At 41.4% G+C, this 14,357-nt stretch overlaps 1 protein-coding gene across 1 annotated transcript; it reads left to right on the top strand.

Moving 5' to 3' along the window:
• The first annotated feature begins 7,715 nt into the window (after window positions 1-7,715).
• Window positions 7,716-12,469, top strand: nefma (neurofilament medium chain a). The gene is made up of 3 exons (XM_063478769.1): window positions 7,716-8,964; window positions 9,785-9,909; window positions 10,020-12,469. The coding sequence occupies exons 1-3, from the start codon at window positions 7,906-7,908 to the stop codon at window positions 11,563-11,565; spliced, it is 2,730 nt and encodes a 909-aa protein (XP_063334839.1). The 5' UTR covers window positions 7,716-7,905; the 3' UTR covers window positions 11,566-12,469.
• Window positions 12,470-14,357: the final 1,888 nt, after the last annotated feature.

Genomic DNA, 14,357 nt, shown 5'->3' with positions numbered 1-14,357 from the left:
CCAGAGACTGTAAAAAACAAAAAGAAACTGGATTAATGTTAATGAATAAAAGATTCATGTAGAATAATTAGTTTTTTATTTAAATGCAAACCCCAAATTAAACACACAAACACAATTGCAACAATTAAAAATAAACATAACAATTAGTTCTGAATACTTTTCAAATACTTTGTTTTACTTGTAATTTTGTTTTTTCTTTGCTTTTTTGTGCTTTCTTATTTTGCTCTTCTTTATTTTCTTTATGTTTCCTTTCTTCCCTTTTCCCTTTTATAATGAAGGTGAATGTGAGTACTGATTTTTCCCAGCACAATCATTATTGTATCCCTATGCCTGAACAAATGTAATGAATCATTTAAAACACACAACCCAGTATGACACCATCACATGCTGAGTGGTTGTTGTACACCATAAGTTGCATGGCTCTTTGTACTTCTATGCCTGAAGACAAATAATAGTGACACTTCTATCAGCAACAGCAAATAATTATACAGCGTGGCTTTCTCAAAGTAACTGTAAGGTTTTCACTTTCACTAATCATACTGCTTGCTGTAGTGTGATTATTAAGAGTGTAATATCTGGATATCTGGAGTCCAACACTTTCAGTGACTAATGGTGGTCTGACAGGAGGTCTAAGCAAATATTATCATAATATATAGCATAAATAGGCAATCTCATCATTAGTCTGAGCTCTAAATCATTTATCTGGAGCACCAAATGCTACAGATAAATGCCAACAACAAAATAAATCACTGCCTAGGCAACACTGTGTATTTCCCTTCATCACAGGGAAACGAGAAAACATGTTTAGTGGGATATAACGTGTTTGTGTGTGTATATATGCTTCAGATTAGTTTTGCAATTTTCTCAGCGAGCTGACAGATTGATACAACACTCCCCAGTTTGTTTGTCATATATTTTGTTATGTAACTTTATTAGAAGGTGAGTGATTGAATCTCATGTTGAATTTATTAAAGGTTTGATGGCTTCCCTGCTGAAGAAGTATGTTGAAGGGAATCACTTTTTTCAGGTTGCTTTTCAAACATTTTCTAGTGGAACAAGTGATTTGTGTATTTGTGCATTTCACATATACCCGTTTTCCCCTATTGATTTGTGGAAATAATCAAACTGATTTAGAAACTCGAAGGACTGAATATTAGCATTTTCCCTGCTGATGCCTGCTCCATACGATCAGTGTGTGTGTGTGTGTGTGTGTGTGTGTGTGTGTGTGTGTGTGTGTGTGTGTGTGTGTGTGTGTGTGTGTGTGTGTGTGTGAAGTGACAGGCCTGTCTTGGGCTTTTGCCAATCCTTTTCCCTGTGTGAGGAAAATGTGGAACAGTTTTATTTCTGTCTGTGGCTACTTAGCCATCCACAGAGGATCGCCTATGAGAAAAAAACTCTGCTCGATGTTAACATGGACATACACACACAGAGAGAGAGAGAGAGAGAGAGAGAGAGAGAGAGCGAGAGAGAGAGAGAGAGAGAGAGAGAGAGCTACTGATGCATTGCAGATAAACTGCAGATCCTAGTGTAACCCCTCCCTTTCTGTTCTCCTTTGCAAACCCCTTCTACTGTTGTTCATCTTTTTTTTTTGCCCTCGCAGTATCCATGACATCACTCGCTCCCCACCTCCCACTAGCACCACCCCGTACAGCTATCTACAAGCTGTCACACCCTGCTTACCTCCCCACAAGATGCTCTTACCCTTCCACCTCTCAACCATCCATCTCAGGAGGCGTACAGCCAATCTTTGACCTTTGCAGAACACTGAAGACGAAAGTTTTCAGATCCTCTACAACATAAGATTGTTTAACAAATCATTATTGATTTGGCCTTGAGCCAAAAATCCATGGTTATGCAGACTCTGGCTCTTGTTATTTTAAAAGTGAATTGTTACCCCACCTAAGAAATCTGTGGACAAATAAAATGTTCTGGAAGTGTAATTAAGGTGTTCATTTATATGAAAATTGACGATTTGTCACCGCCACCACCAGGACAGTGAAGTCTGGTAAGTTACAGGAGTGGATTCAAATGATTTTAGTTGCAGAATATCATCAAAACCCTAAAAAATTGACACAGAACTGAAATTGTTTTGTGTAAGTTTACTTTTGTATTTTTCTCAATTATTTTCACTCAACCTAAAAGACAATGTACAAATAGATTTTCTTCCCTGGTGTGTGCATCAGAGCAGCTTTGAAACCCACCGGGGAAAAAATATGTTAATCAATGTACAGGGCACCTCGAAGGGGAGCTGATGAAGCAATAATGTAAATTCACCACTGACACTCCATGTGCCTGTGAATTGCAATGTATGCACACACGTAAACAAATTGAAATGAAGAAAGCAAGTGATACGGTCAAATATTTTGACATTGTTTTAGAAATTATGTTATTCATTTTAAACCAAAGGTTTAAAATAAAATTACTGTAACACAGTCTTTCATGCATCACTTCAGAAAATCAAGCATGCATATATATATACACATCAGTACAGAGTTTTAACCTATGTATGACATTTTTACAGTTTGGTGCTTTGAAGGACACCAGTGTTACAACTGCTAGTACTGTAGATGAATTTGACAAGGTTACCAAGGTGGATGAAAGTGTCATGTGTGGCTGTGTGCAGGCAGGAGTGGTGGACCCAAAGCGCAGACACAAGGAGCAAAAAGGTGAACTCAAATGCAACTTTACTGGTGGAGGGCTGACTGGAAATACAGGAAACTTAAACTGGCAAGCAGATGGCCAGAACACACAGCATGGGATGATGGAGATCGCAGAACAGACAAAGGAAAACACAGGGCTTAAATACACAGAGGGAGCAATCAGTGAATGAGAGACAGAAGGGAAACACAGCTGGGGCAAATCAGGGCTAACAAGACAGGGGAAGCAAAACTTGATACAATAACCTGAGACACAGACTTCAAAGTAAAACAGGAAACATAACACAGAGACGCGGACTTGACAAGGGGATACAGACAGACAGTGGAGCAACTAAGAAACACAGACAGAAACCAGAAAGTAGAACACGAACAAAGAAACCAAAAGACTAGAAATGATAAATTAAGGCAAAATCAAAGTACAATAATAATGAAAACCCAAAACTCTGGGTCAATGACCCAGGTCTTCTAACAGAAAGCAGATAGTCAAAGATGTGACATTTGATCATTAATCCTTTTAGACATAGTGGTCACTACAGTGAACAGCTATTCAAAGGCTGTTTTCTTGTATTTGTGTCAGTGTTGATGGTATACTTGCACATAAACCACTACATTGGACACTGTTGTGTCACTCCATACACATCAGTTGTCCACATAAGTGGACATGTAAAAAATTCTTTGAAAAGTGCATGCTTAAAAAAAATGAAGTTCAAAAATCTTTTTTTTCATGCCTAAAGATGAATAAAAATACTTAAGAAAAAATCCTGATTGAAGTTGTCATAATTCATGCATGAAAGGGTTAATCAAATGTCCTATTTTCATATATGGACCTACAATATAATATAAGTGTATACCTGTGAAGTCTCTCTGTACTGAGGAGCTGAGAATTATCAGCAGACGTCTTAATTAATCTCCCTGTGTTTATGTGTGTCTGATTATGTCTCAGTGTCATTCTTCCTCTCCTCTGGCTCATGACATATTGCTTCACCCCATGAATAAATAAGTGACAGAAAGGCAACAGTCAGCCATGTTAATTGCATGAAACATCGAAGCATTATTGTGGTAAGTATTGCAATTATTTAGTTAAGCTATAGATTCCCAGTCCTCTTGAATACTATTACAAGAAGGCTACATTAAAACCTTTAGGTAGATTAAGCTCTAAATATAATACTACAATTAGAGATGACTAAACTTGGTGACTACACCAACTAACACTTGTAAAGTCTCACTTTGAATCAAAATATATGTATTTTGTAAAAAGCAGTCTTAACTCCTGCTAATTGATGGTTACCTATTTTCAAGCTGGGCTTTAGTTTGACAAATGTACTAATAAATTGTAAATTTGAATACTATGCCATGGTTGAATCTGGAAGTAGTCTGACTTATTGACTTCACAAACACAAAGCATTTGTCATTATCCAGTTATTTAATTCAATTCAGTTTTATTTGTATAGTGACAAATCACAAAACACAGTTGCCTCAAGGAGCTTTATGTTGTAGATAACCCTAAAATAATACAGAGAAAAAAAGACAAAATCCCAAGAATCAGATGACCACCTATGAGCAAGTGACAGTGGGAAGGAGAAACTCCATTTTAACAGGAAGAAACCTCTGGGAGAACCAGGTTTAGATTTGACAATTAAACAATTGTTTGGACTTTAGTATATGTGCTCTGTGCTTGAAGCTATTGTCTCTCCGATTTTTTATTCAGTGTAGTTGTACCAAAGTACAAAACTGCTTCACAGTAGGAGTACTTCAACTTAACCAAAACTGCTTTAGGGAGAAATATATATGTGTACATACATATATTCCATTTAAAAGGTAAAAGCCATATTTCTATCAATGAAATGTATGTATAACTATGTATGTATAACTTTGAAAGTCTATGGCTATAACTACATGGAAGTCTACGGAATCATCATTAGTGCAAATATATTATTTTCAATACACACTTAGCGTGTAGAATATGGAGTATGAAATTATTTCATAGGACATTTTTAAGCATAAAATATCACTCGGCTTAATGTAATGCAGAAAGTGAGCATGTGTTCACCAATCATATAAACCATGAACACATAAATAAATAATAAATAAATAATTATGACCCACTATCCATGGGAAAGTTGAAACTTTAGTGTTAGTTTTGTATTTCATGACACTTTTAGATGGGAGAACTGAAGCAAGTAAGATTATTCAGATAGCCAGGTAACCTCTGAAACAGGATGCAGCAACATCTGTTGATATTTGTTGATTAACAGTAATACACCTTTAAGCACTATTTCTTTTCATTAGTGAACTACTTTTGCAAATGACCACCTCTGGCTCTACACAAAATGGCAAAAAAATTAACAGCATGTATGTTCATGTGTATATAGTTTACACATGAATGTGAAGCAACCACAGTCAAGGTATTATAAACTGTAGTTGAACGACTAGTTTCATTATTAGTCAGTTGATTATGCAAGGATGTTTATGTGTTAAGTTTACAGGTGAATGTCTTACATATGTATGTGTTATTCTGTTATTACAAAAGATTGCTATGCTGCTGCTCATTTTTATGATCCACTCATATCGGTTTAATAAAAGGTCACGCTGACCTTGCAGCTTACTGTGAATATGTAACAGTACACCTCTACACTATACAACTTAAGGCTGTCCGCACCTTGACCCCATTAAAACAGGGTACACTTCAATACTGTGGAGGGCTCACTGCAGGTTGCAGGCTGGGACAGACTGGGGCTGACTGGGATGGGCTTGTCTCCTTGTTAGAGCCTGTTTCTACTGCAGTGCTATTTGAAAACACTCCAACCCTTCTGCAGTGCGCTGGAGCCCAAAACTGATGTTGAATGACTCCCCTTTTTCTGCCCAACCCACCCACACTCACTCTAAGTTGTACATCACACCACCACCGCCCTCATAGGGCATTCAAAAGCACCTCAAGGTTCTGAGTCGACAGCCCTACAGCAAATATATCTGTCTGAAATCCTGCAGCCAGTATCAGGGCCTGAAGAGAACGTCATGGGACAGTGATCAAGGGCACAGTAAAGTCTGCAAACAGAGAGACTGGGGTGTGGCTCCTGGAGTATAATCACTTACAATACACGATGGCGCTTAAAATAGGCAGACATGCACAAACAGGGCGAGAAAGTCATTGTGACTTTCTCTGTATCCCTCTCTGTCTTCCTCTCTCTCTTTTTCTCTCGCTGTCTGCCTTTCTGTCTCTGGAGCAATCTAAAATTGGCCAAGCTTGATGCATTTGTACTGCTTGACTAAACCTTTCAGCAGAAGGAAATGAGGGGGGGGGGACAATAAACTGTAGATCAAGGTGATAATTATTATTATTATTATCATTTGAAAAGCTTTGAATTCAAAGTGCAATCTCCAGATGTGCAATAAAAGTTTCATGTCCGCACTGGCTTTGCAGGATTTTAAATATGGCTGCACTTGCAGAGGAGAGGTTTGAGAATTTTGACAGAATTAAATAAGCAGTGGATGGGAAAAAAAGGCGGATGCAGCTGTTTGTGGTGCATTATCTTCAACAATCATTTTCACATTGACCAAAGTCACACGATATTTGAGTGAAGCTTCAGGATTGACAGGAGATCAATACCCTGATGGCCCAAGCCACAATGCAGCCAACCTACACAGTGAGGCTTCATTTGTTGAGGGTGAAATGTTCTTATCAAATGCTTCGATAACTCACAAATCCCATGCAAAAATCCTACTAACTTGGAAGAAAGTTTACGTGCAGCATGTACAAATATAAACACTGACTGTTACAGTGTTGTAGCTAAAACACATCTCTGTGTAGGTTGTACAGACTAATTTGTAAACAGTTCTGTAAATTAACAAAGATTATATTTCGTCATGATGGAGATTAAAAAGAAAACAAAAGTGGGTTAACATTTTAGTTTTCACATTTCACTGAAGTTATCCCAAGTTATTGAATGAATACCTGATGTCTAGACATTCAATTACAAGAACAGACTGTGTCAGGAGTTGGAAAATTCAATGTACTTTGTAGCTGTGCCTTAACCCAAACAGACTTCTCTTCATGAAAATTAATCCAGCTTCTCTATGATGATATTTTTCTTTTCACAGAAGTTTGGAAATCAATTAATGGTTAGAAGTGTCGGTAAACAGAAAAAACACTCAACTTTAAAGTTTGAATTATCTGTATGTGTGGCCATAGATGTTTGAAAAGGTAAGTTATTTGTTTGGGATGGAGTGCCACTATAACTCACTTGGTTGAGCAGGTTGCCCATATGCCAAAAGGCTTCTAGGGAAGGCACAGGCTTTATTCCACCCTGGGCCGTTTCCTGCAAGTCATTCCACCTTGATCTCCTCCTACTTTACTATAAGCTCTTTACTGCTCTGTCCAACAAAGACTAAAAATCCCACCCCCTCAAAAAAATGGCTTGTTTTTGATTACCCTGGGGAGCAGTGATCCAAAAATACAAACTATGGACAATATTAATGTAAACACAATAAAAGTCAATTAAAAACATTGTCAGTTTAAGAAGAAAACAAAATAACCTGAATGACTATTTAATGTTTCAACACGACATAGGAAATATTGGTAATTACTACCTATAGTTGTCTGCCGCACAGAGAGAATACAACATGAAGACAAGTACACACACACACACACACACACACACACACACACACACACACACACACACACACACACACACAAGCTGTGGATCACTGGGTGGGCACTCCCTTTTACCTTCTTTATACCGTATTATTGACAAGAAGGATCAGGAAGTTTCATTTTTCAACCGAGAATAAATACAACTGATACTGCTGTTGAACTGCATGTTGCTGTCCATGGTGCTGAACTAAGAGGGGGCTACATCTATCTATCTATCTATCTATCTATCTATCTATCTATCTATCTATCTATCTACTTTGTCAGGTTACTTTAAGCCGGACACCCACGTAACCCGTATAGCCCACGTGGTTCAGGCTGAACGGGACCCCGGACCATTAGCAGACGGCCCGAGGGGGATGCGCCCTCCCCTCCCCCTCTTTCAGTGGATGGAACAAAATTGCCTCATACTTGCTTTGGCAGCTGCAGAGCCTCGGATATATAAGGAGCACGCAGAGGAGGTCTCAGTCGCTGTGAGAGCCACACACCCCTCACCTGCACGCACACATACACCCACATAAACGTTCGCCACACTCCTGCACGTCCTGCACCGTCCTCCTTCATTCTTGCGCACATCCCCTTCTGTGGTCTAACCGGATGAGTTACCCGGTGGACACTGTAGGGAGTCCCTTCAGGAGAACTATGGATACTAGAACGACCAGCTATGGCTACAGCCGCTCCAGCGGCACCCCCTCCAGCGGCTTTCGGTCCCAGTCCTGGTCCCGGGCCAGTCCCGGCTCCACCGTGACCACGTCTTACAAGAGGAGCGTAAATATGCCGGTAACCCGGGCATACAGCTCAGCTGTGCTGAGCTCCGCCGACAGCGTTGATTATAGTCAAACCTCTATCCTGAACGGAGACTACAAGCGTTCTAACGAGAAAGAGCAACTTCAAGGGCTCAATGACCGCTTTGCTGTTTACATTGACAAGGTGCACTACCTGGAGCAGCAGAACAAGCAGATCGAGGCGGAGATCCAGGCACTGCGGCAGAAGCAGGTGTCGCGCTCCCAGATGGACGACCTCTATGACCAGGAGCTGCGGGAGCTACGGGAGCTGCTGGAGCAAATCCACCATGACAAGGCACAAATTCAGCTCGACACGGACCACATCGACGAGGACATCCAGCGGATCAGGGACCGCTTTGAAGAAGAAGGTCGCATCCGAGAGGAGACAGAGGCCATAATCCGTGTCCTGAAGAAGGACATGAGCGACTCGGAGTTGGTGAAGTCTGAGTTGGAGAAGAAAGTTCAGTCGCTGCAGGATGAAATCGCCTTCATCCGCAACAATCACGAGGAAGAAGTCAGCGACCTCATCGCCCAGATTCAGGCGTCTCAGGTGACAGTGGAAAGGAAAGACCTCCAGAAGGCTGACATCACCGAGGCTCTCCGGGAGATTCGAAGCGAGCTGGAGGGCCACTCCAACCAGAACCTGCAGCAGGTGGAAAACTGGTTCATGTGCCGCTACGTCAAGCTGACCGAGGCTGCAGAGCAAAACAAGGACGCCATAAAGTCCGCCCGTGACGAGATAGCCGACTATCGCCGTCAGCTGCAGTCCAAGACGGTGGAGCTGGAGTCCGTCCGCGGTACAAGAGACTCACTGGAGAGACAGCTTAATGACATCGAGGACCGCCACAACAGCGACCTGGCCAGCCTGCAGGTAAGAAGGCAGCCCGGTAAGAGCGGTGAAGGTGGGCTGAGAACAGACGTTCAACTCTAAAACAGGGCAATTCTGTTTTGAAATGTCATAGATTATTCTTAAAGAATTGTGTAGCCTGTTTTTAAAACTTGATAAAAGAGTTGATGTTCTTAATGGGACACATTTACGTTTCACTGACGCAGCATTTAGTCGTGAGCCTTTAAAATCAAATAAAAAAAACATTCACAAATATAAAATATTAGTTTCTATTATGTTTGACAGCTTCTGTAACATTTGTCCCTCTCTGTCTAACTGTGACTGTTAAGCACAAACACTTTTCTCTTAAGCAGGCTGATTGTATTCACAAGCTGGAGAGATTTCCAAGAGTCACGAAATGGTTAAAGGGAATCGCTGCAGCAGACTCTCTCTCTCTCTCTCTCTCTCTCTCTCTACCGCTCTCTCTCTTGCTGAGTCAGAGGCAATGGGTCGATGCCTTGATTGGCTCTGTCCTTGCATCACACCACTGAGATTTTAGGGGGAGGGTGGGGGTGTATTGAAAGAGTGTGGAGGCTGCCCTTGAAACAGAGGCATTCAACATCTCTAGAATACTGTATTGCGTCAGAATGTATTAAAAAGCAAACAGCCTTGTTGGCAAGAGTCTGCAGAGTCTACAGAAGGACACGGGCAACACTGCAACAGATAATTCGGAAAAACTATTAAGGCTTCAAAAAATATTGCATAATACATGAAGACTGGTTTTGAGCACTGGACCTCGTATTGCATTTAAATTATTCGACATATTCAACCCTATAACAACCTGATTTTTGTGTATTTCACTCAGGAAACAATTCACCAGCTGGATAATGAGCTCAAGAGCACCAAATGGGAGATGGCTCGTCACCTGCGCGAGTACCAGGACCTGCTCAATGTCAAGATGGCCTTAGACATTGAAATAGCTGCATACAGGTACAGGATACACTCATGCACAATTGAAATTTAATTTTGAAACAATATTTGCAGTCCTTTTCATATAAAAACATACTTTAAATATCTGATTTATGCATTTGTTACACTAGGAAACTCCTAGAGGGTGAGGAGACCCACTTCAGCACTTTCCCTTACCGCCAGACTGTCACCACCACTAAAATCTCTAAGCCTAAGTCAGAGCCCACAAAGCTTAAGGTGCAGCACAAGTTTGTGGAGGAGATCATTGAGGAGACGAGGGTTGAGGATGAGAAGGCTGAAATGGATGAGGCCCTGGCAGAGATAGCGCAAGAGCTCTCTGCCACACAGGAAGGAGAGGAGGGTGAAGAGGAAGAAGGGGAGGAGAAGGCAGAGGGAGAGGAAGCAGAGGGTGAGGTGGAAGAGGGAGAAGGAGAGGAGGGAGGAGAAGAAGAAGAAGTCGTAGCTGTCACTGAAGCCAAAGTTAGCTCAAGTGCGCCCAGCAAGGAGGAAGAGGAGGATGAAAAAGGTGGTGATGAGGGAGAAGAGGGAGAGGGAGAAGGTGGTGAGGAGGATGAGAAGGAAGAAGAAGCAGAGGGAGAAGGTGGTGAGGGTGAGGATGAGGGAGAAAAGGGGGATGATGCAGAGGGAGGTGATGAAGAAGGAGAGGGAGGAGGAGAGGGGGAAGAAGTTGAGGAGACAATGTTGTGCACCAAAGCTCCAGAGTCTAAAGCCTCTCCTGACAAAGAGAAGGCTGGAGACAAAGAGGGCAGTGGAGAAGAGGAGGGAGCAGGTGCTGAAGAAGAGAGTGGAGATCAGGATGAAGATGCAGGTAGTGACAAAGCATCCAAAAGTGGAGATGAGAAGGAGGAAAAAGAGGATGCAGGCAAAAAGGAAGATGAGAAGAAGGGAAAAGATGAGCCAGACTCAGAACCAGCTGTAACCCAGACAGAGGCTCCAAAAACTGAAGCTACAAAGGCTGAGGCCAAGAAAGAAGATGCTCCTAAATCTGAGGAAACAAAACCTGAATCTCCAAAGAAAGAAGAAGCTCCCAAAACAGAGGGATCAAAACCTGACTCTCCAAAGTCAGATTCCCCAAAGCCTGCGTCCCCCAAGTCTGAATCCCCTAAGCCTGCCTCCCCCAAGTCTGAATCACCAAAACCAGAGTCTCCTAAATCTGAATCTCCCAAGCCTGCTTCTCCTAAAGCAGAGTCTCCAAAAGAAGCATCCCCAAAATCTAGCTCCCCAAAAGCTGAATCCCCAAAGACCGAGACCGCAAAGCCTGAGGCTCCTAAAAGCACTGAAGACAAGACTGAGAAAAAGAGCGAGCCAACAGAGGAGAAGAAAGTTGAAAAGAAAGATGTTGCCATGAATGGTGACATAGACAAGAGCAGCCCTGAGGAGAAAGAGAAGAAGGATGAAGGAAAAGAAGCTGACGTGATCACCAACGGCGTAGATGAGAGTCCTGTCAAGGAAGACGGCAGCCAGAAGGTTGTGATCACCAAGACCGTGGAGACAATCACCACTGGAGAGGATGGGTCAAAGCATGTCATCAAGTCCGTCACTGTGACCGAAACAGTGAAGGAGGCGGAAGAGATGCTGCAGGAGAAACTGGTCTCTACTAAGAAGACCGAGAAACACTCCACTCAGTCTATCAAGCAGGTGACGGAGAGTGAGTGAGCAGAGAAGGAAGGGGAGGAAGGGGAGAGAACAACACAAGCAATCAATCCAGAACTAACATAACAAAGAAAATCATACAGCTAGAGCGATGTAATAAAGATAACCACTCTCAAACATACAAGTCAGAGCGAGAAGCCAAAAGTTAAACGCTACAAATTTCAAAAATGCATGTTGAGTGAAAGCTTCAAATGGGCTTCACAGCAGACGCGGACAGGAGCAAGTGACTGAGACATTTTATTCTTCCTTATATATTTTTTCCTTTCTGCAGTTAATGGGTGAGCTCACGAATAGGTGGGTGCTTGGGTGGGTGGGGTGTCTCTGCATGTTAGCTCAGGGGAGCGGAATACTTTCCTCTCTGTATGGTAGAAATACACCTTAAAAAGAGTAAATACTAGAAAGCAATCAATAAACAATATTACTGCGGAGAGGGTTTTTGAGTTGAAGCAAAAGTGGGGGACTGGCGGGATGGAGGGTCCTCGATGCAGACATATGTATTCTACTCACGAAGCCTTACTTGACACGTGAAGATACCAACTGAGCCAAAAAGAAACTAACAACAACAAATACACAGCCGACAGTGACGGAAGAAATGGACGGTGATATGATAAACACAATACCATATACATCCATTTACCGAAGCAGATAAAGCTTAAGAAACCTAAAGAAACTCCTAGCCTTAAACATGCTTTTTATCAGTGTCTGTTATGTTTACCTGAGTGCAACTGAAAAAAATATATACTGTAAATGATAGAAACATGCATTCCTGTATGCATAGGATGGACTTGAATTTAAATACAGAATTTAATGAGGTGCTACTGTTTGCAATCCCATGACTTTACTCATCATGAACAATTTCCCAGCAGCATTTGCTCAATAAATGTCATAAAGATCTTCAAAACGCCAACTGTCTGTTGTCATTTTATTATTCTTTTAATCATATTTTTTGCAACTGTATACAGCACTGCAGCAATACAGCATTACAGCTACGGAATATTACATAGTTTATTAGCAACTGAATGTAGTTACTGTAAGTGTTGCATCCTTCCTTCAAAAAACTTGACATAATTAAATATTAAGGTGGTAGAGGTGCTTGGGAGGGCTGTGGTGCTGTAATAATATTCCCAGGATGTTTTCAAAAAATATCATTTAATATAAAATGTGCCGTTTCTTGTCAACAGCAACATAAACCCAGCAGTGACGACAGATGTGATCACTGACAGGCTGGGTGCAGAAAATCAGTATTAAATAGCATCAGTGTCTTTTTAAAAACCCACCACAAGGGTCCCAAAAGCCTAATTTAATGACGTGGACCAGCATGTGTTTGTGTGTAAATGGCATTTTTAAACAAAAAAACCCCTAAAAAAATCACATTAGGATAGATAACAGAATATTAACTACAGGGAGCTATTTGAGATAATTGGGAAAACAATGCTATGGGCGATCTTGGTTGGGTGTCACTGGTTAATCATTAGTATCAGCATGAATTTCATTTAAAAATAAATACATGGAAATAAAGTAACTCGTAGTGTACTCGCACGTCTCCGCATTGCACCAGTTTAGAAACATTAAGTCCTGGACAAGCGAGTTTGGTTCTTGTTGCTACTTTTCTTTTTAAAGAAACCAAACGAACTTGGCAGTCATGGATAGGGATGGGTATCGAAAACCGGTTCTTGTTGAGAACCGGTTCCCACTGTTTCAATTCCTTGGAATTGTTTGGCACTTTTACAAACGATTCCCTTATCGATTCCAGTCGCCCCGAATGACGTCACCACGTTGCGGAGCGTCATTTACCTGGCAGGAAACATGGCGCCTAAGCGGCTCAAACACTCAAAAGTTTGGTTATACTTTACGAGAACGGATGACAACAGGGCAACTTGCAATACTTGCAAAGTAGATATTTCATTTAAGGGAGGAAACACTACGAATATGCAAACGCATTTGCTCACAAAACACGCGATAACCTCAAATGAATGTCGTGTTTTTAATTCCGCTCCGGACTCGTGAATCTCAACCCAGCAGCAGCGGTAACTTCTGCACGTCCTCTCCCGTTAATGCGGCAGGTAAATAATCAACTAACAGTGCATATTATGTTAGCGCGATCTGCCTTATTACAAAACCTGCCGTTACTGTGCGTTGTATTTAGGTGACCATGATGAGAGAGACAGACAGAGTCTGGCTGGCTCAGGTGCTGGCATTTCTCGCTGCAGTCTACCGGTAGCGTCTCCTTTCAGGCCAGGATAGACAAATGTCACCGAGCAGTGACTAAGTTTGTGGTTAAAGGCATTTGCCACAGCAGATGCCCCCGATTTTCGGTAAGTGAATGTGTTTAATTGTAGGCAGGGTCTTTACTGGATATTCTTGTGTAATTGCTACAGAATAATTTGTGTTATACTTTGTTATTGCTACAGAAGAATATTTATTTTATTATGTTACATTTACAATTTTTTTTTCCCGGGGTCCCTGTGACACCCCATTGAAAAGCCATAGGCTGTGGATCTCTTAAGATCTCACTGTTGTGTTTGTAAGGCCATGTTACTCCTAAATTTCTATCTTGTTCAAAGAGAAGATATAAAACAAAGTTCTAAGCTTATCGACCTTAGTGTTCTCTTTTTAAAAAAATAAGAATCGATAAGAGAATCGATAAAGAATCGAATCGTTAAACAGAATCGAAAATGGAATCAGAATCGTGAAAATCTTATCAATACCCATCCCTAGTCATGGAAGCTCGTTTCTCTGGCCTCCATTCCTCTCTTTCTTTATCAGTAAACTTTGGCTGTGTGGTGTTTAAATTA

This window comes from Pelmatolapia mariae, linkage group LG7 (assembly GCF_036321145.2).
Source record: "Pelmatolapia mariae isolate MD_Pm_ZW linkage group LG7, Pm_UMD_F_2, whole genome shotgun sequence".
NCBI classification, from domain to species: domain Eukaryota; kingdom Metazoa; phylum Chordata; class Actinopteri; order Cichliformes; family Cichlidae; genus Pelmatolapia; species Pelmatolapia mariae.
The sequence above is the reverse complement of the archived record's forward strand: the minus strand, read 5'-3'. Positions and strand labels throughout refer to the sequence as shown.